This window comes from Camelina sativa, chromosome 20 (genome assembly GCF_000633955.1).
Source record: "Camelina sativa cultivar DH55 chromosome 20, Cs, whole genome shotgun sequence".
Lineage (NCBI taxonomy): Eukaryota > Viridiplantae > Streptophyta > Magnoliopsida > Brassicales > Brassicaceae > Camelina > Camelina sativa.
Genome location: NC_025704.1, coordinates 4,845,919 through 4,873,232, shown reverse-complemented (window position 1 = coordinate 4,873,232; position 27,314 = coordinate 4,845,919). Strand labels below are relative to the sequence as shown.

Sequence of the window (27,314 nt, the reverse complement as noted above, 5' to 3'; positions counted from 1 at the left end):
TGAGTTTTTCATCAATACACTCATCGTCCAAATCTCGGATTCATTAACGTATCTGTCGTCAAACAACGAAATCAAGGGTTCCAAATTACGCAGCTGAGAGAGGTATGTTTTAAGTATGAATGTTACCTGAAGAGAGGGATCTGGAGTATGATCAAGACGAAGTAAACCGATGAAGCCATTGACGTCCATTTCTTAAGCCATCCCTTTGATTGCCCTGGATTCGCCATTGTCAATCCCGGAAAGAAATCGAATCTAGAGAGAGCGAAATACAAATTTCTTCGTGGAGAGAGAGAGAGAGTGGACCCGTTGTAACCAGACGATAACAAAATAAACACTTAATAAAACGACACGCTTTGCTATATTGTAGATACAAAACAGCATGAGTGTTTAGATCTTTGAGGGTGAAACGACGTCGTTTTTGTGGTTCCCTATAAAAACTACTGTACTGAAAAACAGCAAACAGTTTTGATGATAAAAAGCTATGGCGGTTGCTCTATCTTCTTCTTCCGGCGTCGTCTCTCATCTTCTTCCTCCGTCGTTTTCCTCGTCGTCAGGTGTGTCCGTCAACAGAGTTCTATTTCGGAATCGGAAATCTAGTCCTTGTAGTCTATCTCTTCCATTTCACAGTCCAACTCCTCGATCTGTTCTTGTTTTTGCTCGTGGGAAAAATCGGAAAGGATTCGCGTCTTCGTCTTCGCCGTCGTCGCCGAAGAAGAACAAAAAGGTAAGACAACCATAATGAGAATGAGTATGTTCGCACTTGCTTTTACCTGCTACTTTGGCCAAATTGGACTAGAATTGGTTTGCCTCTTTTTGATTTCGTATCAGTCTCTTAAGTCTTAGGTTTCATTATTTTTGACAGAAAAGTTTTGAGCGAGATAATAATGGAGGAAGCGAGGAAGAGGATGATCCATTTGAGGCATTGTTTAATCTATTGGAAGAAGATTTGAAAAATGATAATTCGTCAATCGATGATGAGGAGATCAGTGAGGAAGAGTTGAATGCATTAGCAGACGAGTTAGCTCGAGTATTGGGTGGTGGTGACGATGATGATGATGCCATTGACTTGTTTGGTTCAGCCACTGCTGATGTTGTGGATGATCAAGATGAAAATGAAGATGAAGATGATAATAATGATGATGATGATGAAGATGATGATGACAGTGAAGAAGAAGATGAAAGACCGACTAAGCTGAAGAATTGGCAACTTAGAAGATTGGCTTATGCATTGAAAGCTGGCCGTCGTAAAACTAGTGTAAGTTTCAGTTCAATGTTGTTGATTTGTTGTTGCATACAGCCTTACATATGTTTGAATCATACTTTAGTATAGTTCTTAGGTTGGCCTGCTTTACAGGTTTTGCTTCAGAATTGACAACGAACAAGTAGATCCTCTGAGTTTCAAATGCATCATTGTTAACGTATGGTTTTGTTGTGGTTTGCAGATAAAAAATCTGGCAGCTGAGGTTTGTCTAGACAGGGCTTATGTTCTTGAATTGCTTCGTGACCCACCTCCGAAGCTTCTAATGCTAAGTGCTACACTACCAGATGAAAAACCGCCAGTAGCAGCTCCTGAAAACTCCTCACCTGATCCAACTCCAGTGGAATCATCATCAGCTGAAGAAGATGTTGTGGTCGAACCTGTGGAAAAAGTAAAAGATGAAGCAGTCCATGTGATGCAACAAAGATGGTCTGCTCAGAAAAGAGTGAAGAAAGCTCACATTGAAACACTAGAAAAAGTTTACAGAAGATCAAAACGACCCACTGTAAGAATTCTCTTTTACATTTGAATACAATTTAATGTTAGTTGAATGCTCTAATCTCAATTCTCACATATGATGTTTAATGGTGCTGCTGTCCATAATAGAATGCGGTGGTTAGCAGCATTGTTCAAGTGACGAATCTTCCAAGGAAGCGAGTTTTGAAGTGGTTCGAAGATAAACGAGCAGAGGACGGAGTTCCAGATAAGCGTGCTCCATATCAAGCTCCTGTTTGATTTTAATGTTTCCATTGAGATGGGCGAATGATTTGCTTTCTGGATTCTCAGAAACTCATCAAGGACATTCTTTTGGTAATACGAGGTGTGTTTATATTAGTTACTGTCGAATGGTGTCTGTTTAGCTAAGAAATTTTGAATACTGTAACTTACTGAGAAACAGTGTCGGATACAATCTTTTGACTTCGTCCTCTACTCTGTTAGTGTAGATTATCCCTAAAATCCATCATTGAAGAACAGTTGAAAAGTAAAACGTTGTAGCCTTTGAATGCGTGACAAAAAACAAATAACCAAAAATAAAATAAAACACTTTTTGAAAGCTCACGACGGTCGTTGTTGTAGGCGAGTGGGCCAAAGTGACAGAATGAAAGAACTAAATAGTTATGTCCAGGACAGACATGGGTCCCATATAATATCTCCGTTATCCAATATCCATTATTCACCGTAAGATGCTAACCAGATCTGACGGTTCATATTCACCCACGCTCCAACCTCATGGGCCTTTGGATCCCATGTATTTCCTCAAGGCTCAGCTTCCTCCACGACTCACACTCTACAATCGTCAGATTGTCCTCAGATCTAACGGATGTGACCACACTAAATCTTATTCCTTCCCAAAAAAATGTATCGCAAATTAGATTCTTTCCCAAAGTTGGTTCTTCTGTAAATCCCCAAGTCCCGCTCTTTTCCGCTCTACTAAGACAACAACAACAATCTCTCTCCGTATCTCTCTCTTTGTCTCGTCTGATCGATCTTGTGTAAGAGTAAGAGAAAAAATGCAGGAACAAGCGACTAGCTCTTTAGCTGCAAGCTCTTTACCATCAAGCAGTGAGAGATCTTCAAGCTCTGCTCCACATTTGGAGATCAAAGAAGGTACTTTTTTTTTTTGTTTTTTTTCCTTCTCCCAACGACTGATCTCATTGATTTTCATCATCATGCATTGGGTATTAGGTTTATGAATTCTCAATTGGGTCTGTAGATTTTGTTTTTTAGTCTCCCCGAGAAAAATTCTCGAGATCGAGAAGATCTGTTGTTTTAAATTGTGTTAGTAAAGTTTCGAACTTTTCGCTTAAAGTTCTCTTTTTTATTTTTTGGGGTTCTATTTAGGAATTGAAAGTGATGAGGAGATAAGGCGAGTGCCGGAGTTCGGAGGAGAAGCTGCGGGGAAAGAAATATCAGGGAGAGAATCTGGATCGGCGAACGGACAGGAGAGGACACAGGCGACAGTCGGGGAAAGTCAAAGGAAGCGAGGGAGGACACCGGCGGAGAAAGAGAACAAGCGTCTTAAGAGGTGTTTTGATTTCTTTTCTTTTCATTAAATTTTACATCTTTACCCTTCGTAACGTCGATGGAAGGGGTTACAAATATGGTTTGCGTGATGGGGTTTGTTTGGTAATTTTTTTTTATGGTGAGAAAAGGTTGTTGAGGAATAGAGTTTCAGCACAGCAAGCAAGAGAGAGGAAAAAGGCTTACTTGAGTGAGTTGGAAAACAGAGTTAAAGACTTGGAGAACAAAAACTCTGAGCTTGAAGAGCGTCTCTCTACTCTGCAGAACGAGAACCAGATGCTTCGACATGTAAGTTTTTCCATCTATATGGGCCATTAACCTGATCTGGGATATTCAATGATTTGTAACATTTGTCTGAAGGATTCGCCTATTAGTTTAGTAAACTAGTTAGAAAGACCACGGAGCTATCGTAGGCTTGTCATTAGTTCTTCGATGGTGGTTCTGGAATGCTAATTCACTGTGATCTGATCTCCATTTATGCTTTGATTGTGTTAACCTGGTTTTTGCTGTTCAAGTGAAGGAGAAAATTATGAGAGAAAGCAAAGATAGGTTCTATTTTTTTGTGTTGGTGTCAGGGTATGGTTTTTAATTACTTACTTACAAGTTATGAGATGTTTTGTTGGTGCAGATTCTGAAGAACACAACAGGAAACAAGAGAGGCGGAGGTGGTGGTGGTTCTAACGCTGATGCAAGCCTTTAATCTTCCTTCTTCTGTGTTATATTTTTGTGGATAAAAAATTTACAGGGAATTGTATTAATAAAATGTTACATTTATATGTATGGGATGTGAGAGCTAAAATCGCAATTGTAGACCAAGTTCTCCTGTAATCTGTACTTTAGATTCAAAGCTAATTTTGTTCTTAACTAATTTTCCTGTGCCTATGGAAATGTAGATGTTGTTGATCAATATGGAAAAATCTGACAAATAGAAGCCTGAGGGATGAACTGATGAACATAAGTCAAGCAAATATATATATTCTTTTTGGATCCCATTTTTTCTATTGAACGAAGCTTCCTCTCTAGCTAGTTGCTCTTTTAGGACCCGTTCATTTAATTTTCTGTGAGGAAATATCCAGGAATTAGTAGAGGTACATATAATTTACTATTTTTTGGTAGAAACATTCCAAAGTCAATGGAGTTAACGTTTTGTGGTTAATGTGTGTAAGCTTCTTTTGTAATTTGTTCCTCCATATAGCTCTGATTTAAAGATCTGTGATAGTTGTTGACCAAAAAAAAAAAAAAAAAAACTGTGATATTGATCATCTTTCTATCATACTAATCAATGGATTCTTCATTTTTCCTTACTACTGTTGCTGCTGCAATTGGCTTATTCACCCTTTGGAGAAAAGTCAGAGTCCATCAAGATAACAAAGAAACAAAGTCTTCTTCCTCAACTCTTCCATTACCTCCATCTTCTTTGTCTTGCATCTGGACACACCAAGTCTTTCCCAGCTTCCGCGGGGAAGATGTCCGTAGAGACTTCCTTAGTCACATTCAGATGGAGTTTCAAAGAATGGGAATCACTCCATTCATTGATAATGAGATCAAAAGAGGAGAATTCATCGGTCCAGAACTCACTCGGGCTATTAGAGGGTCTAAGATCGCAATTATATTGCTCTCTAGGAACTATGCTTCTTCAAGATGGTGTCTCGATGAACTGGTGGAGATCATGAAGTGCAGAGAAGAGATAGGTCAAACTGTGATGGTCATTTTTTATAAAGTGGATCCATCTAGTGTTAAAAAACTGACCGGAGAATTTGGGAAAGTCTTCCGTAAAACTTGTGCTGGTAAAACAAAGCAGGATATAGGGAGATGGACACAAGCTTTGGCAGAAGTGGCCACAGTAGCTGGTTATCATTCAAGCAACTGGTTAGCTCGTAAACTTTATACCCATCCAATAAGTTCATATTCTCTTCTGAATGTGTGTTCCTTGGTTATCTAGTAAATGTAATGATCTCTCTCCCACCTAATTGTTAGGGATAACGAAGCGGCCATGGTCAAGAAAATCGCCACTGATATTTCAAACATATTATTGATTAATCTCACACCATCAAGTGATTTCGACCGGCTAGTTGGGATGAAATCTCATTTGGAAAAGATGAAACCATTGTTATGCCTAGAGTCAGATGAAGTGAGGATGATTGGGATTTGGGGCCCTCCTGGGATTGGGAAGACCACAATTGCCAGAGTTGTATACAACCAACTCTCCAACAATTTTCAATTGAGTGTCTTTATGGAGAATATCAAAGCAAACTATACAACACCTTCTTCTGATGACTATAGTATAAAGTTGCGCTTACAACAACAGTTTATGTCTCAAATCACCAACCATAAGGATATGGAGATTTCTCACTTAGGAGTTGTCTATGATAGGTTGAAAGACAAGAAAGTTCTTGTCGTTCTTGATGGCGTGGACGACTCAGTACAACTAGATGCGATGGGGAAAGAAAATTCGTGGTTTGGTCCTGGGAGTCGAATTATCGTTACAACACAAGATCATCAACTTTTTAGAGCACATGGGATTAATCATATCTACAAGGTTGATTTTCCATTATCTGATGAGGCTCTTCAAATCTTTTGCATGAATGCTTTTGATCAAAAGTCCCCTAAAGATGGTTTCGAGGAACTTGCTCGGAAAGTTACAAGACTTGTCGGTGACCTCCCTTTGGGGCTAAGGGTTATGGGCTCTTATTTCCGGGGAAGGTCGAAGCAAGAGTGGACAGAGTCACTACCAAGGTTATATACCAGCCTTCCCGGTGGCATTCAAAGCATTTTGAAGTTAATCTATGATGCATTAGATGACGATGATAAAGATCTATTTCTTTATATAGCATGTCTTTTCAACCATCTTCAGATGATTAAGAGAGTGGAAGAGCTTCTTGCAAAGAGGTTCTTGGGATTGAGGCAAAGGCTTAATGTCTTAGCTGAGAAATCTCTCATATCTATTGACCCTATCTTTATGGAGATGCATAGTTTGCTACAAACACTAGGTAGAGACATTGTTCGTAAACATGAGCCTGGACAGCGCCAGTTTTTGGTCGATGAAAGAGAAATCTGTGAAGTATTGACTAGTGATGGAGCTGTAAGTTTTGACGCTAGTCTTTCATTGCGTTGCTCCCTACAAAGTTAGTTTCATTTGATTACTAACCATCTCTACTTTTTTTTTTTTGTTCCCTTTTTCAGGGTAGTAAAAATATCATAGGCATAAAGTTCGGCATCTTTAAATTCACGGAAGAATTATATATAAGTGAGAAAGCCTTTGAAGGAATGTCTAATCTCCAGCTCTTAATATTGGATGGCTATTTCGATCAAGTGCAATTACGGAGAGGTCTGAGTTTTATATCTCGTAAACTTCGTTTACTAGAATGGTCTCATTTTCCAATGACATCTTTGCCTTCTATTGTGAATGTGGCGTTCCTTGTTGAACTAAACCTGAAGCACAGCAAGCTTGAGAAGTTGTGGGAAGGGATTAAAGTAAGTAAATTCAATATACATATTTTAAATCGAATCTATATAAGTTGTCTTTTGTATAGTTCCTTAGCTTAGAAAAAAAAGAGACTGATATTTCTTGTCACAGCCGTTTTTGCATGGAAGCGTGTTTATGCTCTTAGTGTTTTTCTTTTTCTCATGCGTTTCACTACTAAGTGTATAAACAACCATGTTCTTGTTATTTGTTTGTACAGCCACTTCGAAATCTCAAGAGTATGAACTTGAGTTATTCTGTAAAGTTGAAGGAGCTTCCTGATCTCTCAACTGCCACTAATCTTCAAGAACTAACTCTGAGGAACTGCTACAGCCTGGTGAAGCTCCCTTCCAGTGTTGGGTGTGCCACTAATCTTCAGAGTTTAGATCTTTCTAATTGCTCCAGCCTGGTGAAGCTCCCTTCCAGTATTGGGTGTGCCACTAATCTTCAGAGTTTAGATCTTTCTAATTGCTCCAGCCTGGTGGAGCTCCCTTCCAGTATTGGGTGTGCCACTAATCTTCAGAGTTTAGATCTTTCTAATTGCTCCAGCCTGGTGGAGCTCCCTTCCAGTATTGGGTGTGCCACTAATCTTCAGAGTTTAGATCTTTCTAATTGCTCCAGCCTGGTGGAGCTCCCTTCCAGTATTGGGTGTGCCACTAATCTTCAGAGTTTAGATCTTTCTAATTGCTCCAGCCTGGTGGAGCTCCCTTCCAGTATTGGGTGTGCCACTAATCTTCAGAGTTTAGATCTTTCTAATTGCTCCAGCCTGGTGGAGCTCCCTTCCAGTATTGGGTGTGCCACTAATCTTCAAAGTTTAGATCACCTCGTTCTCAAGGGATGCAGAGAGCTGGTATCACTGTCACAGATCACAGATTCCATATCAACTCTTGATGCAGAAGATTGTGAGTCCCTGGAGAGACTAGATTGCTCGTTTCACAATCCAATGGAATTTCTCAACTTTGGTAACTGCTTCAAACTGAATCAAGAAGCAAGAGACCTCATCATCCACACACCGACTGCTGAACATGCCATTTTACCCGGTGGAGAAGTGCCTTCGTACTTCACTCATCGAGCTACAAGCGGGGGTTTACTGACCATAAAGCTGAATGAGAGGCCTCTTCCTACATCCATGACATTTAAGGCTTGCATCTTGTTGGTTTATATAGGTGGCGATGAAGCTGGTGATAAACTTGAAACTCTCTTTGTTGATAGTAGACAAAGCGAGCGTTTGATATATCCAGTTTTAACAGAGCATCTGTACATATTTGAAGTCGAGGAGGAGGTGACTTCCAACGAGCTTGTCTTTGAGTTCAAGGTCGACAAACGTAGCGGTTGGAAGATAGCAGAATTCGGACTACACCAACTCTTGGAGGTTGATGAATACTATGAGAGCTTGAGCAGTGGGCCAAACAAATAAATAATCTCTGTTTTTTGCTCTACCCCTAAAAATCATACATACTCTGTTAATCTGTTTAGTGAGTGTGTTCCTCTGTTACTACTTCAAATCCAGTTTATTCCGAAGAATTTATTCAGAACTCTGAGCTTGAAGAGCGTCTCTCTACTTTGCAGAACGAGAACCAGATGCTTCGACATGTAAGTTTTTCCATTGATCTGGCCATTTTAAGTTTAGTAACTAGTTAGAAGGACTAGGAGCTTTCATAAGCTTGTTATTACTTCTTCAATGCTTCGTGGAATATGCTCATTCACTCTGATCTGATCTCCAGCAAAATATGAGAATGCAAAGTTAAATTCTTTTTTTTTTTTGTGTTGGTGTAGTGATATAATGGTTTTTACTTACTTACAAGTTTTGAGTTGTTTATTTGAGTTTGCAGATTCTGAAGAACACAACAGGAAACAAGAGAGGAGAAGGAGGAGGAGGTGGTTCTAACGCTGATGCAAGCCTTTGATCTTCTTCCTTCTTCAATCTTGTGTTACATTTTAATGTTAAATTTATATGGGATGTGAAGAGCTAAATTTCCATTTCTTGTAGACCAAAAACTTCTCTTGTTGTAGTTTTTGGTCATTCAAAGATAATTTTGTTTTTCTTTTTAACAAAGAAAAAAAAACTAATTTTGTTCTATGATACTATATGACATTGTGACTACCGAAGGTTGTGTGTTCGATACACGTCGGGGGTTCAAAAGTCCCGAGCAACTTTTCTGAAGTTTTAATCTTTTAATATATTTCCAATTTTGTCCCTATCCCTTCCGATTTCGACACTGATGAACGATTCGCGATTACAGAGACAAGTCGAGCTATATATCGCCGCCATGGGTTTGTAAACGAAGATTTCGCAGAGACTTTCTCAGTCACATTCAGATGGAGTTTCAAAGGATGGGAATCACTTCCTTCGTTGATAATGAGATCAAAAGAGGAGAGTCCATCGGCCCCGAGCTCATTCGGGCCATTAGAGACTCTAGGATCGCAGTTGTGCTGGTCTCTAGGAACTATGCTTCTTCAAAGTGGTGTCTTGACGAACTGGTAGAGATTATGAAGTGCAGAAAAGAGTTGGGCCAAACTGTGGTGGCCATTTTCTATAAAGTTGATCCATCTGAAGTAAAAAAGCTGAGCGGTGATTTTGAGAAAGTATTTAGAAAAACTTGTGCTGGTCAAACAAAAGAAGACATTGGTAAATGGAGAGAAGCTTTGGCTCAAGTGGCTACAATCGCTGGTTATCATTCAAGCAACTGGTTAGTCCTTGTGATTTCTACTTGGTCTGAAACTTCTATAGCTTTAGACATTACCATTGGATTGATACTCATTTGTTGATCTCCGAATTTGTTAGGGATAATGAAGCTGCCATGATCAAGAAAATCGCCACTGATATTTCAAACATGTTGAATCTTTCCACATATTCAAGTGATTTCGATGGGTTAATTGGGATGAGAGCTCATTTGGAAAAGGTGGAACCTTTGTTACGCCTAGACTCAGATGAAGTGAGGATGATTGGGATTTGGGGTCCTCCTGGGATTGGGAAGACCACAATCGCCAGAGTTTTATACAACCAACTCTCCCACAATTTTCAGATGGGTGTCTTTATGGACAATATCAATGCAAACTATACAAGACTTGCAGCGACTCTTTATGTCTCAAATAACCAACCATAAGGATATGGAGATTACTCATTTAGGATTTGCCCCAGCTAGGTTGAAAGACAAGAAAGTTCTTGTCGTTCTTGATGGTGTGGATAAGTCAATACAACTAGAGGCGATGGCGAAAGAAACTTGGTGGTTTGGTCCTGGGAGTCGAATTATCATTACAACACAAGATTGCAGACTTTTTAGAGCACATGGGATCAACCATATATACCAGGTGGATTTTCCACCACCTAATGATGCTCTTCAAATCTTGTGCATGTATGCTTTTGGTCAGAAGTCCCCTAAAGATGGCTTTGAGGAGCTAGCTTGGGAAGTTACAAAATTCGCTGGTAGACTTCCTTTGGGGCTAAGGGTTATGGGCTCCCATTTCAGGGGAATGTCCAAGCAGGAGTGGATAGACTCACTACCAAGGTTAAGAAGTACTCTTGACACTGATATTCGAAGCATTTTGAAGTTCAGCTATGACGCTTTGGATGATGAAGATCAAGATTTATTTCTTCATATTGCCTGCTTTTTCAACTACGGACTGATTAAGAAAGTGGAAGAGCTTCTTGCAACGAAGTTCTTGGAAGTGAGGCAAAGACTTAACGTCTTATCTCAGAAATCTCTCATACTCTTTAACGAATGCGGCCGTATTGAGATGCATAGTTTGCTAGAAAGACTAGGTAGAGAAATTGTTCGTAAACTATCTATTCATGAGCCTGGACAGCGCCAGTTTTTGGTCGATGGAAGAGAGATTTGTGATGTACTGATTGGTGATGGAGCAGTAAGTCGTCTTTCACTGCATTGCTCCCTACAAAAAGTATTATATGATAATAACTAACCAACTCTACTCTTTTCTCTTTTGTTGCTTTATTTCAGGGTAGTAAAAGCGTTATAGGTATAGATTTCGACTACCGTGGAATTGGGGAAGAGTTAAATATAAGTGAGAGAGCCTTTGAAGGAATGTGTAATCTCCAGTTCTTAAGAATCGATGGTAATTGCGATACGTTGCAGTTATCTCAAGGTCTGAACTATTTGTCTCGTAAGCTTCGAATACTACACTGGAGTTATTTCCCGATGACATGTTTGCCTTGTATTGTGAACGTGGAGTTTCTTGTCGAACTAACCATGGATAACAGCAAGCTTGAGAAGTTGTGGGAGGGAATTAAAGTAAGTACAGGTTTGATCTATTTTCTTTATTACGATATTTATCACTGATTTATATCAAGACTTGTTTATTTGTCTGTACAGCCGCTTCGAAATCTCAAGAGGATGAATTTGCGTGAATCTGAAAACTTAAAGGAGCTTCCTGATTTCTCAACTGCCGCTAGTCTTCAGAAATTGAATCTGAGTTATTGCTCAAGTCTAATGAAGCTCCCCTCTTCTCTCGGGAATGCCACTAATCTCAAGAAATTAAATCTCGGAGGATGCTCAGATATTGTGGAGTTTCCTTCTTTTATTGCAAAAACCACCAATCTAGAGATATTGGATCTTAGTAGTTGCTCAAATCTGGTTGAACTGCCTCTTTTTATTGAAAAACTTCAGAAGTTGCAGAAGTTGATCTTAGAAGGATGCTCTATGCTAGAGGTTCTTCCAACCAACATTAACTTGCAATCTTTGGTTGAACTTGACCTCACTGATTGCTCGGTGTTGAAATCTTTTCCCGAGATTTCTACAAACATTAGAGTTCTCAAGCTCAGCGAGACTGCAATAGAAGAAGTGCCTCCCTCAATCACGTTATGGCCTCATCTTGATGAGTTGCATATGTCTTACTTTGAAAACCTCAAGGAGTTGCCTCATGCTCTTGAAAGCATCACAGATCTGTACTTGAGCGATACAGAGATACAGGAAGTTCCTCCATTGGTCAAGAGAATCTCTCGTCTGGATCGATTAGTGCTCAAGGGATGCAGAAAGCTGGTATCACTACCACAGGTTCCAAAGTCCCTCTCTATGATTGATGCAGAAGATTGCGAGTCACTAGAGAGATTAGATTGCTCCTTTCACAATCCAAAGATTTGTCTCAAATTTGCCAAGTGCTACAAACTGAATCAAGAAGCAAGAGACCTCATCATCAAGACACCGACTAGTGGACATGCCTTTTTACCCGGTGGAGAAGTGCCTTCGTACTTCACTCATCGAGCTACAAGCGGGGGTTTATTGACAATAAAGTTTAAAGAGAGGCCTCTTCCTACATCCATGAGATTTAAGGCCATCTTGTCGGTTCATCAAAGAGACTTTGGTAAGAAGTATCCATCTAGTGTTGTCATGTTTTGGTGTAAACAGAGCTGGCATGTAATGAATCCAACTTTAGCAGAACATTTGTACACATTTGAAGTCGACACAGAGGTGACTTCCAGCGAGATTGTCTTGGAGTTCAACCTCGACAGTAGCGATTGGAAGATCAGAGAATGCAGAGTATACCAAATCATGGAGGTGCCTTCATGTTGATGAACACGATGAAAGCCTGAGCGGTGGCTATGGGGGATGTCAAAATAAAACAGAGGTTGATATTAAGCTAGAGGCTCTTCCCACCCATGGGCGTGTGATGAAGAGAACAATGTACGCAATGCTCTCATGTCTTAAGTGCAGAAATAGCCAGCGTCTAATATATCAACTTTTAACAGCGCGTATGTACACATTGGAACTTGGAGCGGAGGTGTCTTCGAGCGAGCTTGTCTTTAAGTTCAAGGTCAAAGAACGTAACTGTTGGAAGATACAAGAATGCGGAGTACGCCAACTCTTGGAGTTCCTAATGAATACGATGACATAAGAGCTTGAGCGGTGGCCATAAGTAGTTTCTTTCACTAACCGTCAGGGGGCTAACATTGGATATTCGTAAAACCTCAGATTCTGCTGCTCCAATGTGAAGAAAACCCATTTCAGCCAGGTTCTTACCTTTTCCCGTAGCTTCCTCTTATCGAAAATCGTTTTAAGTTATACATCACAACTAGTCTACGTATATTTTTTTTTTGAAATTGCATGTGTTTTTAGTTGTTGCTTTCTTCTTAGAATTAGAATGTCACAACCGATTCATGGAAAAATTCGTATGATTCTACAATCTACATTATCTTTCCTGTTTTCTTACATAAAGCAGAGGATTGTATCTTCTAAGTCTTGTTCTCCTTTTGTTGTTTCCTTCTTATGATTTTATTTAGTTTTTCTATTCTTTTCATATAGGATGTCATTTACTATAGAAAACATTATTGAAGGAAGCTTCCTCTCTAGCTAGCTGCTCATGTAGGACCCGTTCTTGTAATTTTCTGTGAGTATATTTATGTAATTTTGCTAATAGTTTCAACTTTCTCAGTCAATGAAGTCAACGTTTTTACACTGTATACAGAGCCACTTATATAATTAATGGATTTGCTAATAATTGTTCATTAGCAAAGAAAAGAGATAAGAAAACTGTGAGATTGTTCATACTAATTAATGGCTTCTTCTTTTTACCTTACCACTATTGCAGCTGCAATAGGCTTCTTCACCCTTTTGAGAAAGCTCAGAGTTCATCAAGATAACCAAGAAAAGAAGTCATCTTCTTCATCTCCTTCATCATCATCTACATCTTCTTTGTCTCTTTCATCAGTTACTCCACCTTCTTCTTCATCTCGCAACTGGACATACCATGTCTTTCCCAGCTTCCGCGGCGAAGATGTCCGTAGAGACTTTCTCAGTCACATTCAGATGGAGTTTCAAAGAATGGGAATCACTTCCTTCGTTGATAATGAGATCAAAAGAGGAGAATCCATAGCACCCGAGCTCATTCGGTCAATTGGAGAATCCAAGATCGCAGTTGTGCTGGTCTCTAGGAACTATGCTTCATCAAAATGGTGTCTTAACGAACTGGTGGAGATTATGAAGTGCAGAGAAGAATTAGGCCAAACTGTGATGCCCATTTTTCATAAAGTGGATCCAACTGATGTCAAAAACCTGACCGGAGATTTCGGGAAAGTTTTCAGAAGAACTTGCGCTGGTAAAACAGAACAGGACATATGGAGATGGAGACAAGCTTTGGCAGAAGTGGCCACCATCGCTGGTTATCATTCAACCAACTGGTTAGTTTAATTTTTGTGATTTCTACTTGCTCTCCAACTTCTACATTTGTAGCTTTAGTTTGAAACAATGCCATCATAGCTCTCTTTAAAGCTCTGTGATATTTCTTACTTGTTTATATGTGTTTGATATTTCCATGGTTGATCTACTAACTGTAATGATTTCTTCCCTCTTAATTGTTAGGGATAATGAAGCAGCCATGATCAAGAAAATCGCCACTGATATTTCGAACATATTGATTAATTCCACACCATCAAGCGATTTCGACGGGTTTGTTGGGATGAGAGCTCATTTAGAAAAGGTGGAATCATTGTTATGCCTACACTCAGATGAAGTGAGGATGGTTGGAATCTGGGGTCCTCCTGGGATTGGGAAGACCACAATTGCCAGAGTTGTATACAACCAACTCTCCAACAGTTTCCCGCTGAGTGTCTTTATGGAGAATATCAAAGCAACCTATTCAAGACCAACCGGCTCCGATGACTACAGCGCGAAGTTGCAACTACAGCAAATGTTTCTGTCTCAAATAACGAAGCAGAAGGATATGGAGATTCCTCATTTAGGAGTTGCCCAAGATAGGTTGAAAGACAAGAAAGTTCTGGTCGTTCTTGATGGGGTGAACCAGTCAGTACAACTAGATGCCATGGCGAAAGAAACTTGGTGGTTTGGTCCTGGGAGTCGAATTATCATTACAACACAAGATCAGAAACTTTGTAAAGCACATGGGATTAACCATATATACCAGGTGGATTTTCCACCAGATAAAGAGGCTCTTCAAATCTTCTGCATGTATGCTTTTGGTCAAAAGTTTCCTAAAACTGGTTTTGAGGAGCTTGCTAGGAAAGTTACAAACCTTTCTGGTAACCTCCCTTTGGGGCTAAGAATTATGGGCTCCTATTTTCGGGGAATGTCGAAGGAAGAGTGGAAAAAGTCACTACCAAGATTAAAAACTAGCCTTGACGCTGATATTCAGAGCATTTTGAAGTTCAGCTATGACGCTTTAGATGACGAAGATAAAGATTTATTTCTTCATATAGCATGTTTTTTCAACCAGAGAGAGATTAAGATAGTGGAAGAGCATCTTGCAAAGAAGTTTGTGGAAGTAAGGCAAAGACTTAACGTCTTGGCTGAGAAATCTCTCATATCTTTTAGCTTCTTTGGAACTATAGAGATGCATAGTTTGCTAGCAAAACTAGGTGGAGAAATTGTTCGTAAACAATCTATTCATGAGCCTGGACAGCGCCAGTTTTTGTTTAATGAAGAAGAGATATGTGATGTGCTGATTGGTGATGCAGCAGTAAGTTTATTGCATTGCTCTCCCTACAGATTTAGTTTTATTTTAAAACTAACCATCTCTACCTTTTTTCTGGTTCCTTTATTACAGGGTAGTAAAAGTGTAATAGGCATAAAATTCCGCTACAGAATCGAGGAAGAATTCGATCTAAGTGAGAGGATTTTCGAAGGAATGTCTAATCTTCAGTTCTTAAGATTCATTTGTGGCCGTGATACATTGCAACTACCTCGCGGTCTGAACTATCTTTCTCGTAAAATTCAGTTACTAGATTGGAAATATTTTCCGATGACATGTTTGCCTTCTATTGTGAACGTGGAGTTCCTTATTGAACTAAACCTGAAGCACAGCAAGCTTGAAACGTTGTGGGAAGGAATTAAAGTAAGTACTTTCTCTATAATTCGAATCTATCATTGACCTTTTTTTTTTGTACATTGTTATTAGCATGATCTTGCCACTCCCGTTTTTGCTATGCATGGAAGTATTTTTATGTTGTTTTCTCATGAGCACTTCTAAGTTCTTGTTATTTGTCTGTACAGCCGCTTCAAAATCTCAGGCGGATGGATTTGAGTTATTCTGTAAACTTGAAGGAGCTTCCTGATCTCTCAACTGCCACTAATCTTCGAAAATTGATTCTTTATGGTTGCTCCAGTCTGATCAGACTCCCTTCTTGTATTGGGAATGCCACCAATCTCGAGGATTTATATCTTACTGGGTGCTCCTTCCACAATCAAAAGATTATTCTCAGATTTGGTAAGTGCTTTAAACTGAATCAAGAAGCAAGAGACCTCATCATCCAGACACCGAGTAGGGAAGCAGTCCTACCTGGTAGAGAAGTGCCTGCGTACTTCACTCACCGAGCAACTGGGGGTTCATTGACAATTAAGTTCAATGAGAGGCCACTTCCTAGATACATGAGATTTAAGGCTTGCATCTTGCTGGTTAATAATGGTGACTATGAGGCTCCTGATAGAGATAATAAATGGTTACATATTTCTTTCGGTGTTAGGTCTAGAACATCGGGAGAAACTATTTCTCCATGCCTAACAGAGCATCTGTACACATTCGAAATCGAAGCAATTGTAGCTTCCAGCGAGCTTGTCTTTGAGTTCAACGTCAAATACCGTAACGACTGGAAGATAGGAGAATGCGGGTTACGTTCGGAAGTTCTACATGTTGTTGATGGACACGAATGAGAGCCTGAGCGGTAAAGACTGTTGTTACTTTGAAATACGAGATCGGAATCCACTTCTGCCTCAACCATGTCGAACGTCCAAAAGTCCTCTCGAAGAGCTCTTTGACTTCGACAGAAGCCAAGACGAAGACAAACCTGTTGTCTATGGTTCATCCTTTTACTCCTCATTCTGTCTCTGATACTTTGAGAATCATTAAAATGTGATATACTTCAAATTCGACCTCTTAGCTTACTTGTTGCTTGTTCATAGAGTGGCTTGCAATTGTAATGTGGTTATTCTGTTACCAATGTACTTTGCTCATATAACTATAACCAATTGCCTTCTCCCACCACATGCCCTGTTGAAATAAATACAGTGAGACAGGAGATCAAACATATATGGTGTGGATTATAATCATAGCCGAAGATTAAACGAATTAAAATTGCTAGTGAGAAGAACATATAGATTTCTGATATAATTTAGTGACTTATATTATATTAAGCTTTGGTTTCATTTTTTATTGTATGGTGGGCCTGGGCCGGGCCCGGAAAAAGCCAGAATAATATCAAAGTTATTATTGAGAATATGAGAATGCAAAGTTAAGATCTTTTTGAGAATGCAAAGTTAAGATCTTTTTGTTTGTGTGGTAATAATGTTTTGAATTTTTCATTTTTTTTCTTTCTGGGTGCAGATTCTGAAGAAGACAACAATAAGCCAGAGAGGAAGTGGTGGTAATAATGTTTTTTTCTCTTGTCCATGTAAGTATTTTCAAATTGAAATATGAAATTGTTTTCAAATTGTTTTGTGGTTATAGTTGCGTGTAAGTATTTTGAAATTGTTTTGTGGTTAAATCCATGTAAGTATTTTGAGTCTTGTGTTCCCTTTTTTTGAAATTGTTTTGTGAGTCTTCTTCTTAGAATTAGAATGTCACAGCCGATTCATAGAAAAGTTCGCATGATTTCTACAGTCTACATTATCTTTCCTTGTACTGTTTTCTTATATAAAGAAAATTATCTTGTCTTCTATGTCTTGTTTGTGTTTGTGTAGTTGTGTTTTCCCTTGGCTACTTCCTTCTTATGATTTTATTTACTATAGAAACATTATTGAAGGAAGCTTCTTCTCTAGCTAGTTGCTCATGTAGGACCAGTACGTTCTTGTAATTTTCTGTGAGGACTTCTCAGTCAATGAAGTCAACGTTTTTACATTGTATACAGAGCCTCCTATAGCTCTCACTTTAAAGCTCTGTGATAGTTGATAGCATAGCAAAGCAAAAGAGATAAGAAAACTGTTCATACTAATTAATGGCTTCTTCTTTTTACCTTACCACTGTTGCAGCTGCAATAGGCTTCTTCACCCTTTTGAGAAAACTCAGATTCCATCAAGAAAATCAAGAAAAGAAGTCATCTTCTTTACCTCCTTCATCTCCATCTCCGTTGTCTCTTTCATCAGTTCCTCCATCTTCTTTACCTCCTTCATCATCATCTACATCGTCTTTGTCTCCTTCATCTGTTCCTTCTTCACCTTCTTTGTCTAGCACGTGGACGCACCAAGTCTTTCCCAGCTTCCGCGGGGAAGATGTCCGTAGAGACTTTCTCAGCCACATTCAGATGGAGTTTCAAAGAATGGGAATCACTCCGTTCGTTGATAATGAGATCAAAAGAGGAGAATCCATCGGTCCTGAGCTCATTCGGGCTATTAGAGGATCTAAGATCGCTATTATCTTGCTCTCTAGGAACTACGCTTCTTCAAAATGGTGTCTTGACGAACTTGTGGAGACTATGAAGTGCAGAGAAGAGTTAGGTCAAACTGTGATGGCCGTTTTTCATAAAGTAGATCCATCTGATGTCAAAAAGCTGACCGGAGATTTTGGGAAAGTCTTTAGAAAAACTTGTGCCGGTAAATCAAAGGAGGACACTGAAAGATGGAGACAAGCTTTGGCAGAAGTGGCCACCATCGCTGGTTATCATTCAAGCAACTGGTTAGTCCCTTTGATTCCCATTTGCTCCTAAAAACTGTAACATATTTGTAGCTTTTAAACAATATACCCATCTAATAAGTTCATATTCTTTTTTGAATGAGTGTGACACTTCCTTGGTTATTTACTAAATGTAATGTTCTCTAGTTGATAGGGATAATGAAGCCGCCATGATCAAGAAAATTGCCACTGATATTTCTAACATATTGATTAATTCCACACCATCAAGAGATTTCGACGGGTTTGTTGGGATGAGAGCTCATTTAGAAAAGATGAAACCGTTGTTGCGCCTAGAATCAGATGAAGTGAGGATAATTGGGATTTGGGGTCCTCCTGGGATTGGGAAGACCACAATTGCCAGAGTTGTATACAACCAATTCTCCAACAGTTTCCAACTGAGTGTCTTTATAGAGAATATCAAAGCAAACTATACAAGACCAACCGATTCCGATGACTACAGCGCGAAGCTGCAATTACAACAAATGTTTCTGTCTCAAATAACGAAGCAGAAGGATATGGAGATTCCTCATTTAGGAGTTGCCCAAGATAGGTTGAAAGACAAGAAAGTTTTGGTCGTTCTTGATGGCGTAGACAAATCAGTACAACTTGATGCTATGGCGAAAGAAACTTGGTGGTTTGGTCCTGGGAGTCGTATTATCATTACAACACAAGATCACCGACTTCTCAGAGCACATGGGATTAACTATTTTTACAAGGTGGATTTTCCAGCAACTGAAGAGGCTCTTCAAATCTTCTGCATGTATGCTTTTGGTCAAAAGTTTCCTAAAACTGGTTTTGAGGAGCTTGCTTGGAAAGTTACGTACCTTGCTGGTAACCTCCCTTTGGGGCTAAGAGTTATGGGATCCTACTTTAAGGGAATGTCAAAGGAAGAGTGGAAAAAGTCACTACCAAGATTAGAAACTAGCCTTGACGCTGATATTCAGAGCATTTTGAAGTTCAGCTATGACGCTTTAGATGACGAAGATAAAGATTTATTTCTTCATATAGCATGTTTTTTCAACCGGGAAGAGATTGAGAAAGTGGAAGAGCATCTTGCAAAGAAGTTTGTGGAAGTAAGGCAAAGACTTAGGGGGATGTATTCAACTTGACATTTTAAGTGATTTGTGTGAAACTTATAAATACTATGTTATTCAATTATGTATTTTAAAAAGTCTATTAAAATCCACTGTTATTGAACTGATGATTTAAAAATCTACTTTAAAATCCACTGTTATTCAAAATAGTTTGTGGATTTGGATTTTAATGATTTTTGAGATTCTGGAGGATTTAGGTGGGATTTGTTTAGTTAAAAATAGAGAAATCCAAATCTCATGGTTTTAGGTGGGATTTGAAAGAATTTTACAATAAATCATATCAACTTCCCTAAAATCATTCAAAATTCCAAATTTTCTAAATCCCATCAAACTTTCTAAAATCATGGTTTCAATACAATGTCTTGGCTGAGAAATCTCTCATATCTTTTAGCAACTATGGAACTATAAAGATGCATAGTTTGCTAGCAAAACTAGGTGGAGAAATCGTTCGTAAACAATCCATTCATGAGCCTGGACAGCGCCAGTTTTTGTTCGATGAAGACGAGATATGTGATATGCTGAGTGGTGATGCAGCAGTAAGTTCATTGCATTGCTCCCTACAAATTTAGTTTATTTTTAAACTAACCATCTCTTACCTTTTTTTTTTTTTTCGTTTATTTCAGGGTAGTAAAAGGGTAATAGGCATAAAGTTCCGCTACATAATCGAGGNTAGGCATAAATTTCCGCTACACAATCGAGGAAGAATTCGATCTAACAGAGAGGATTTTCAAAGGAATGTCTAATCTTCAGTTCTTAAGATTCGAAGGTGGCCGTGATAAATTGCAACTATCTCGCGGTCTGAACTATCTTTCTCGCAAACTTCAATTACTAGATTGGAATTATTTTCCGATGACATGTTTGCCTTCTATTGTGAACGTTGAGTTCCTTATTGAACTAAACCTGAAGTACAGCAAGCTTGAAACGTTGTGGGAAGGAATTAAAGTAAGTACTTTCTCTATATTTCTAATCTATCTTTGACCTTTTTTTCACATGGAAGTATTTTGTTAAGTGGTTTTTCTCATGAGTTTCACTTCTAAGTGTATATACAACCATGTTTGTGTTAATTGTCTGTACAGCCGCTTCAAAATCTCAGGCGGATGGATTTGAGTTTTTCTGTAAACTTGAAGGAGCTTCCTGATCTCTCAACTGCCACTAATCTTCGAAAATTGATTCTTTATTATTGCTCCAGTCTGATCAGACTCCCTTCTTGTATTGGGAATGCCACCAATCTCGAGGATTTATATCTTAATGGGTGCTCAAGTCTTGTGGAGCTTCCCTCTTTTGGGAATGCCATTAATCTGCAAAGATTGCTTCTTTGCAATTGCTCAAATCTGTTGGAACTCCCCTCTACTGGAAATGCCATTAATCTGTTGAATCTTTCTTATTGCTCTAGACTGATCAAACTTCGCTCTATTGGAAACCTCATTGATCTTCGATATTTGAATCTTCACAGTTGCTCAAATCTGGTGGAGCTGCCCTCCTCTATTGGGAATGCCACTAATCTAGAGTACATGGATCTCAGTAATTGCTCAAATCTGGTGGAACTTCCTCTTTCTATTGGAAACCTTCAGAAGTTGCAGGAATTGCGTTTAGACGGATGCTCTAAGCTAGAGGATCTTCCCAGCAACGTCAATTTCAAATCTTTGAACATACTTGCGCTCAAGAATTGCTCGATGTTGAAAAGGTTTCCAGAGATCTCCACAAACGTTAGAACTCTCAATCTCTGTGGAACCGCAATAGAAGAAGTGCCTCCCTCGATCAGGTCATGGCCCCGTCTTGATGAGTTGCTGATGTCATACTTTGAAAACCTCAGGGAATTCCCTCATGCTCTTGACATCATCAAACATCTGGACTTGAACGATACAGAAATGCAAGTGGTTCCTCCATGGATCAAGAGAATTTCTCGTCTTAGGAAGCTCAGGCTCAAGGGGTGCAGGAAGGTGGTATCACTGCCACAGATTCCAGAATCTTTAAAAGAGATTGATGCAGAAGATTGTGAGTCGTTGGAGAGACTAGATTGCTCCTTCCACAATCCAAAGATTATTCTCGACTTTGGTAAGTGCTTTAAACTGAATCAAGAAGCAAGAGACCTCATCATCCAGACACCGAGTAGGCGAGCAGTCTTACCTGGTAGAGAAGTGCCTGCGTACTTCACTCACCGAGCAACTGGGGGTTCATTGACAATTAAGTTGAATGAGAGGCCACTTCCTACATCCATGAGATTTAAGGCTTGCATCTTGCTGGTTAATAATGGTGACTATGAGGCTCCTGATAGAGATAAAAGGTTACGTATTTCTTTCGGTGTTAGGTCTATAACATTGGCAGAATATATTTCTCCAGGCCTAACAGAGCATCTGTACACATTCGAAATCGAAGCAATTGTAACTTCCAGCGAGCTTGTCTTTGAGTTTAACGTCGAAAACGGTAACGACTGGAAGATAGGAGAATGCGGGTTACGTTCGGAAGTTCTACATGTTGTTGATGGACACGAATGAGAGCCTGAGCGGTACAGACTGTTGTGGATTTGAGAATATAAATAAATGATTTCTTGACTTTTTAATGTCAATTATGTTGTTTCTTTGACATACGAGATCGGATTTCTTTTCTGCCTCAACCATTCGAACGCCCAAAAGTCCTCTCGAAGAGCTCTTTGACTTCGACAGAAGCCAAGACGAAGACAAACCTGTTATCTATGGTTCACCCTTTTCCTTCCTCATTTTCTATTTTACTTCAAAGTCGACCTCTTTGGCAAGTGTTTACTCCTCATTTTGTCTGTGATACTCTGAGAATCATTAAAATGTGATATACTTCAAAGTCGACCTCTTAGCTTACTTGTTGCTTGTTCATAGAGTGTACTTAATTGAAGAAATTTCAATGTGGCTTACAATTGTAATGTGGATGTTCTTTTACCAATTGCCTTTTCAGGATTTCTGAATGTTAATGGTTCCTTTCTGTACTTTGCTCATATAACTATAACTATTGTGATTGTCTGTTTTGATGATAGGGTTATTTATATTTTGGTGTGCTAGGTCGAGGTTGGAAAGCTTCGGAATTGTGTTTCAAGTCATGGGATGATCTTCAGAAGCTGTGGTATGTTCGCTTGAAAGAGAAGAACATGTTGATCAGTTGGTGCCTTATGCTTCAAGCCCAAAACGTGCAGAATCGGAGTCTTGAATGCATTCCAAAGGATGTTCTGACAAGAAATAGAATCCTTTTCTCAAAAGCACATGGCTGTCTTAATGCGCAGTTTAAAGCAATTTCTGACACTGAGATCAATTGAAGAACCAGAAACCAAAAGATCAGCCGAGATGAAAAGAAAGGTTAATGCTATGTGACTTGTATTTGACACCGGTACTGAATAGGCCGAGAAGTTTTAGTATTTGAATAGAATAGAGACAAAACAAGAAAGGCTTTGTTTCCCTTGCCCTTGTAAGTAATATTTCTTTGGTATGGAACTTAAGCGTTTCGTTGTAGACTTGTTCAGTTTAAAGAAAGATCAAATATAATTCTGTGCAAAGCGTTAAGAATTCCCGCTTTGGATCAAAAATACAAATTCTAATACAAGATCATAGAGATCACTAAAAGAGAAGGGCAAAAAAAAACATGAGAAGACGAGGCCAAGCTCCTCTCTCTACTCTTCGCTCATAAGCTTACATCTCCATCAAGGAATCATCTGGAAGTAAAACAGTAGGCAAGATTTAGATATAACATTTACTCTACAAACCAATATGCAAAAATGAAACAAAAATTATTTACCTTTATCCTTTCCATCGTCGCTGCTTAAATCGGATTCATTATCATTCTCACCATAGAAATGCTCTTCTACATCTTCTTCCTCATCCTCACTTTCATCAATCTCGTGATCGTGAGCTGTTGTTTGAGTCTGATTTCCTGCAGCTTTATTGATCTGCCGTAAAACAAAAAGTTTATTAAAACTAAATAGCCATATGATTGCTTGTAAACAACCTTGACAACTGAATAGAAGAAGATGATGGGTATGTAACCTGGGCTGTAACAAGTTGTAAGCGCCCTGATATCTGTAGTAACTGTTGAAGAGCCGTTCCTCGGGACTTGGTAATCTGGAAGTACAGCATAACATAATTAAACCATGAAAATTATACAGAACTAACAAAATCATTGGCTCTATTCTTATCTCTTAGGCTCATACCTTAAGCAATGTATTAAGCAGCTGTTGATTTTTTGGTTCTTGAGACATGATGTAATGACTATGATTCACCATTATGCTGTAAATCCATGGTAGAAGATGCCTCCCACCACATGCCCTGTTGAAATAAATACAGTGAGACTGAAGAATCAAACATGGTGTGGATTATAATCATAGCCGAAGATTAGACGAATTAAAATTGCTAGTGAGAAGAACATCTAGATTTTAAGCTCACTTTTTTAATCGGTTAAAGCTTCAATAATAGTTATTAAAGATGAATCTTGCGAATAGGAAAGGAGGAAACTAAAGAACCGACCTTGTCTGCCACATAGCAACCAAAGCATCTAGAGTCTTGAATGCAGAAGAGGGTTCCATTGACAAAACAGCAGACTTTAACTGGCAATACACAAAAAATCTATGACTACTACGATTGGAGATTCAAAGAAAATTCTTTAAAGAGATGCATCAGTAAGATGTAACACCGGCCAAAGAAGAGAGCATCTAGAAAGCAGATATACCTTCTTTGGTGGTAGATAAGCCTCAAGATCAATTCCATCAATTATCGAAGCATAGGTAAGGTTCTTTTGTTCATCTGTACCTCCTAGTATCCCTAACGATCTCAACTTATCCTCCATGCTAAATGTTTCCTCATGATCTGAAATTTTGAAATTAAAAAAAAAAACAATGAATAAAAGGCATCTGGCATATAACTACTAAAACAGCCAACACAATCAAGTGACCTGCATCAGGACGGTGAGACTTCAGTGCCGTGATGGAAAACTCACCAGCTTGACTTTGGTCAACCATATCAGTATCCTTATCAGATGAGTGCAATTTCTCATGCAGATCAGCAACCCTTGCGATTGGCAGCAAAGCATCCTCCGCATGTGCCCGGTCTAATGTTATAACTATAAAATTATAAAATCTTGGTCAGTCACTGTTACTGACAGTAAATGGGAAAAACGGAAACTGCAGAATTCAAAAGGCAGTATTGAGGACAAACATCCTCCATACTGAGAAGATGAAACAAAAGGGTATAGGCCCATAGAAAATACCTCTATTCTGCACGCCTTGGCCCTTGCTGGACTTGGAAACTTGAGCGATGGGGAGAAGGATCCCATCCTTAGAGGCATTCAGCACCATGTCTGTGCCAAACTGCAACACCATTTTCTGGAATGACGGTTTCACCAGCAATCCGGATGCAATAAATGCATGCGCAGATCCAGGCTTCAAAATGCCTTGTAATTTGGCAGCAAAGATTATAGGCAATGATCCCTTATGGTGTTTGAGTGGAGAATCTTCAGTTGCTAATGCGACTTTTGTAGGCTTTGCATTGCATAGCTCCTCAACATTTGATGCATACCAAAAATAACAGACACCTATTTCTGAAATCGCTAAAACATATAACCCTTTTTCATTTGTTTCACCCCAACTATCCACGAAGACGGGAGGGTGCTCCAACGCAAGAACACAGCTAGCTGACTGCTTCTTTGCACCATCTGATTTCCATACTGCAATATATCTTTCACCGGCTGCGGATGAGAGGACGTACTTCCCATCCTCGGTAAAAGCCACACAACGTACACCTCCCTATATAACATTAAAAACTGTTAACAGCCTTCTAATGTGTGACATAGAGGCAGCATCCTAACCATAAAACCTGGTATATATAAGTAATGGTACTCACAGGATGACCAGTAAACTTCTGTATCTTCTTGAGATCTGAGCAGTTAAAAGTCTTCAACTGAGCAGATGCAGTGACTAATATTTTTCCATCTACAATTGGGAGAAGAAAAAAAACATCATCAGCATTCAGCAGGTATACATGCATGTAAACATGTAAACAGAAATTTCTCCACGGTACTTCAATGAAGCTTTTCTGAGCTACTCAAAAAATATGTAAATACTATTTAGAACAGACGGAAGGACACACCTGGTGAAACGCATAAAGAAGAAACTGCTTTTGTTGAAGCTTTGAACTTTCTGATCAGATTTCCACTATGGGGATCAATTTGACAAACCATCCCATCTGCCCCACCACTGTATATGCACGAGGCCCTTGCTGAAGATGAAACAGCATTGACACCACTACATAACACAAGAAACACATATTGATAAATGTCCTAACCCAGCTATAAAGACGAAAATTTATAAAGATTTGCAGAGAGAGCAGCTACCTAGAGCATGACCAAATAACAGAAAAATATCTATTTGCTTTTCAAATATGGCCCAACAAATGAATAGTAAAGAAGAAGTCAGTGAGAGTTAGTTACACACCCGGGATGACAATCACTTATTCTCCATTTTAGCTGACCAGAAGCCACATCAAGCGCTAAAACATCTCCTCCACCAGTTCCTAATACCAATACGGAAGTTCCAAGTTTTCTCTTCTTCTGCAAATAACAAGAATAAGGCTTATGTGTAAGCAGAAACAATAATTTAACAAACTTAATAAACACCAAGATACTAGAATAAAAATAAACTAAGCCCATGTACCTTTTTCTCCAGAGACAGCCATTTCATGCAAGTATAATCGACAGAAAGGTGACCTTTGGCAACTTTAGTATATATGTTCGTCTCCTCTGTAGATGCAATATCAGCAAACTCTGTTTGGACCTGACCCTTTACGGTATCCCAAATCTATACAACACCAAACAAAAATTACATTAATTGAAAAGCAAAAGATCTTCTCTTTGAATAGAAAAATCCATACAAACTGAACAGAGTCAGAAAATATGAAACAAATTCCAATCAACACAGGTAAAATCAAACGGGCCCGTTCACAATTGTATTATATGACTATAAATTTACCAATAAAGAAACTAACAAGTAGAGAGCCATGTGAAAACATAACACTAAACCATAAAAGAAGAGGACTTTGGATACCTTAATACGGCCATCGCCTGTGCTAATAGCGAGATAGTCTAGAGCAGGACTGAAAGAAGTCAAAACGTCTCTAATGTTCACCAAATTCATCTTTCCCTGAAATTGTTTCAAGCAAACAATCAAATACATGCGTACATTATACACACACTAACATCTCCAAGTCGAAAACAATTAAAGTTCCTTCCTTGTCGTCAACCCACAACGAAAACTCGAGCTAAGCTAGTCAATGTAAAAGATACAAAAAAGTTCCACAGCTAAATCGATTTCAATTGGAAAAATAAAAAAAAATGCAGCAACTTACCAATCGAATGACTCAAAAAACAATCTAATTCAACACTTTGAGAGTAAACAAAAACAAGCAACTAACCAATTCAGACAGACAAAACCGAAGGAGACAGAGAGATAAGTGGATGGTCAAATAAATCTAACTTGTTTCAGTCTGCCCAGGAGATGAGATTCTGTAGACGGTGGCGGAGGAGAAGGGCGAAAGAGAGAGTGAGGAGGAGTCGCGAAGAGGAAGAAAAGCAAATTAGGGTTTTTGAGAGGTTTTGCTGTTTTCTGAGGTTCAAAAACGGCGAACGGGTTCTATTTGTCAAATTTAAATTTTCCGGGGTTTAATCAATTATCAACCGAATTTTTAAGGATTGGAAAGTAAATAAAGAAAACGAATGGGCCTTATACCTTTATCAGCCATGCACTGGGCTTATTCATTAACTAAAGCCCACGTGATAATGCCCTCCGTCATTTCCCTTTTTGGTAACTTTGACCTTTTTGCCGGTGACCAAAAAGGAAATAGGGGTCACAAACACCTCGAGTCTATAATTGTGGGATTTTGGGAGCTATATGTGTGAGGAC

General features: G+C 39.0%; 6 protein-coding genes and 1 pseudogene across 11 annotated transcripts; 6 read left to right on the top strand and 1 right to left on the bottom strand.

The window, feature by feature from the left end:
* On the top strand, positions 450–2,219 carry LOC109124445 (protein OVEREXPRESSOR OF CATIONIC PEROXIDASE 3-like). Its single transcript, XM_010493546.1, has 4 exons — positions 450–724; positions 863–1,255; positions 1,443–1,763; positions 1,865–2,219. Exons 1-4 carry the CDS (start codon positions 482–484, stop codon positions 1,991–1,993), a joined length of 1,086 nt encoding a protein of 361 aa, XP_010491848.1. The 5' UTR covers positions 450–481; the 3' UTR covers positions 1,994–2,219.
* On the top strand, positions 2,598–4,148 carry LOC104769347 (transcription factor HY5). The gene is made up of 4 exons (XM_010493545.1): positions 2,598–2,866; positions 3,101–3,284; positions 3,412–3,568; positions 3,909–4,148. The coding sequence occupies exons 1-4, from the start codon at positions 2,770–2,772 to the stop codon at positions 3,978–3,980; spliced, it is 510 nt and encodes a 169-aa protein (XP_010491847.1). The 5' UTR covers positions 2,598–2,769; the 3' UTR covers positions 3,981–4,148.
* On the top strand, positions 4,429–8,821 carry LOC104769341 (disease resistance protein TAO1-like). Its single transcript, XM_010493537.2, has 5 exons — positions 4,429–5,149; positions 5,258–6,362; positions 6,464–6,754; positions 6,964–8,336; positions 8,576–8,821. The coding sequence occupies exons 1-4, from the start codon at positions 4,563–4,565 to the stop codon at positions 8,158–8,160; spliced, it is 3,180 nt and encodes a 1,059-aa protein (XP_010491839.1). The 5' UTR covers positions 4,429–4,562; the 3' UTR covers positions 8,161–8,336; positions 8,576–8,821.
* On the top strand, positions 8,913–13,423 carry LOC104769343 (annotated as a pseudogene).
* On the top strand, positions 13,219–16,688 carry LOC104769344 (disease resistance protein TAO1-like). Its single transcript, XM_010493538.2, has 4 exons — positions 13,219–13,875; positions 14,057–15,170; positions 15,258–15,545; positions 15,704–16,688. Exons 1-4 carry the CDS (start codon positions 13,253–13,255, stop codon positions 16,358–16,360), a joined length of 2,682 nt encoding a protein of 893 aa, XP_010491840.1. The 5' UTR covers positions 13,219–13,252; the 3' UTR covers positions 16,361–16,688.
* On the top strand, positions 17,017–22,881 carry LOC104769345 (disease resistance protein TAO1-like). 4 transcript variants are annotated; one of them, XM_019242448.1, is made up of 7 exons: positions 17,260–18,317; positions 18,469–19,401; positions 19,764–19,944; positions 20,032–20,050; positions 20,082–20,350; positions 20,485–22,103; positions 22,438–22,881. In XM_019242448.1, the coding sequence occupies exons 1-6, from the start codon at positions 17,641–17,643 to the stop codon at positions 21,901–21,903; spliced, it is 3,498 nt and encodes a 1,165-aa protein (XP_019097993.1). In that variant the 5' UTR covers positions 17,260–17,640; the 3' UTR covers positions 21,904–22,103; positions 22,438–22,881. The 4 variants fall into 4 exon arrangements, with proteins under 4 accessions (XP_019097991.1, XP_019097993.1, XP_019097994.1 ...); XM_019242449.1 differs by lacking the exons at positions 20,032–20,050; positions 20,485–22,103; positions 22,438–22,881 and having other exon boundaries at positions 17,261–18,317; positions 18,469–19,405; positions 19,768–19,955; positions 20,077–20,476; XM_019242446.1 differs by lacking the exons at positions 19,764–19,944; positions 20,032–20,050; positions 20,082–20,350; positions 20,485–22,103; positions 22,438–22,881 and adding an exon at positions 17,017–17,097 and having other exon boundaries at positions 17,675–18,317; positions 18,469–19,474.
* LOC104769346 (WD repeat-containing protein 43) lies at positions 22,888–27,030 on the bottom strand. 3 transcript variants are annotated; one of them, XM_010493542.2, is made up of 14 exons: positions 26,827–27,030; positions 26,460–26,555; positions 26,070–26,213; positions 25,851–25,966; positions 25,507–25,661; positions 25,261–25,349; positions 24,629–25,163; positions 24,314–24,481; positions 24,092–24,228; positions 23,890–23,969; positions 23,577–23,691; positions 23,413–23,487; positions 23,165–23,315; positions 22,888–23,081 (listed from the first exon to the last, which is right to left on the bottom strand). In XM_010493542.2, the coding sequence occupies exons 2-14, from the start codon at positions 26,547–26,549 to the stop codon at positions 23,059–23,061; spliced, it is 1,878 nt and encodes a 625-aa protein (XP_010491844.1). In that variant the 5' UTR covers positions 26,550–26,555; positions 26,827–27,030; the 3' UTR covers positions 22,888–23,058. The 3 variants fall into 3 exon arrangements, with proteins under 3 accessions (XP_010491844.1, XP_010491845.1, XP_010491846.1); XM_010493543.2 differs by having other exon boundaries at positions 26,889–27,030; XM_010493544.2 differs by having other exon boundaries at positions 24,359–24,481; positions 26,827–27,028.

Excerpts from the sequence above, each read along its gene's own strand:
- LOC104769347 (XM_010493545.1), top strand. The coding sequence starts at position 2,770 with ATGCAGGAACAAGCGACTAGCTCTTTAGCTGCAAGCTCTTTACCATCA. Across the intron at positions 2,867-3,100 it reads ACATTTGGAGATCAAAGAAG|GAATTGAAAGTGATGAGGAG; the intron begins GTACTTTTTTTT and ends GGTTCTATTTAG. Across the intron at positions 3,569-3,908 it reads AGAACCAGATGCTTCGACAT|ATTCTGAAGAACACAACAGG; the intron begins GTAAGTTTTTCC and ends TTGTTGGTGCAG.
- LOC104769345 (XM_019242448.1), top strand. The coding sequence starts at position 17,641 with ATGGCTTCTTCTTTTTACCTTACCACTGTTGCAGCTGCAATAGGCTTC. Across the intron at positions 18,318-18,468 it reads GGTTATCATTCAAGCAACTG|GGATAATGAAGCCGCCATGA; the intron begins GTTAGTCCCTTT and ends TCTAGTTGATAG. Across the intron at positions 20,351-20,484 it reads CGTTGTGGGAAGGAATTAAA|CCGCTTCAAAATCTCAGGCG; the intron begins GTAAGTACTTTC and ends TTGTCTGTACAG.
- LOC109124445 (XM_010493546.1), top strand. The coding sequence starts at position 482 with ATGGCGGTTGCTCTATCTTCTTCTTCCGGCGTCGTCTCTCATCTTCTT. Across the intron at positions 1,256-1,442 it reads CTGGCCGTCGTAAAACTAGT|ATAAAAAATCTGGCAGCTGA; the intron begins GTAAGTTTCAGT and ends TGTGGTTTGCAG. Across the intron at positions 1,764-1,864 it reads GAAGATCAAAACGACCCACT|AATGCGGTGGTTAGCAGCAT; the intron begins GTAAGAATTCTC and ends TGTCCATAATAG.
- LOC104769341 (XM_010493537.2), top strand. The coding sequence starts at position 4,563 with ATGGATTCTTCATTTTTCCTTACTACTGTTGCTGCTGCAATTGGCTTA. Across the intron at positions 6,363-6,463 it reads TATTGACTAGTGATGGAGCT|GGTAGTAAAAATATCATAGG; the intron begins GTAAGTTTTGAC and ends TCCCTTTTTCAG. Across the intron at positions 6,755-6,963 it reads AGTTGTGGGAAGGGATTAAA|CCACTTCGAAATCTCAAGAG; the intron begins GTAAGTAAATTC and ends TTGTTTGTACAG.
- LOC104769346 (XM_010493542.2), bottom strand. The coding sequence starts at position 26,549 with ATGAATTTGGTGAACATTAGAGACGTTTTGACTTCTTTCAGTCCTGCT. Across the intron at positions 23,692-23,889 it reads GTTGCTATGTGGCAGACAAG|GGCATGTGGTGGGAGGCATC; the intron begins GTCGGTTCTTTA and ends TTATTTCAACAG. Across the intron at positions 23,082-23,164 it reads CGACGATGGAAAGGATAAAG|ATGATTCCTTGATGGAGATG; the intron begins GTAAATAATTTT and ends TTTTACTTCCAG.
- LOC104769344 (XM_010493538.2), top strand. The coding sequence starts at position 13,253 with ATGGCTTCTTCTTTTTACCTTACCACTATTGCAGCTGCAATAGGCTTC. Across the intron at positions 13,876-14,056 it reads GGTTATCATTCAACCAACTG|GGATAATGAAGCAGCCATGA; the intron begins GTTAGTTTAATT and ends CTTAATTGTTAG. Across the intron at positions 15,546-15,703 it reads CGTTGTGGGAAGGAATTAAA|CCGCTTCAAAATCTCAGGCG; the intron begins GTAAGTACTTTC and ends TTGTCTGTACAG.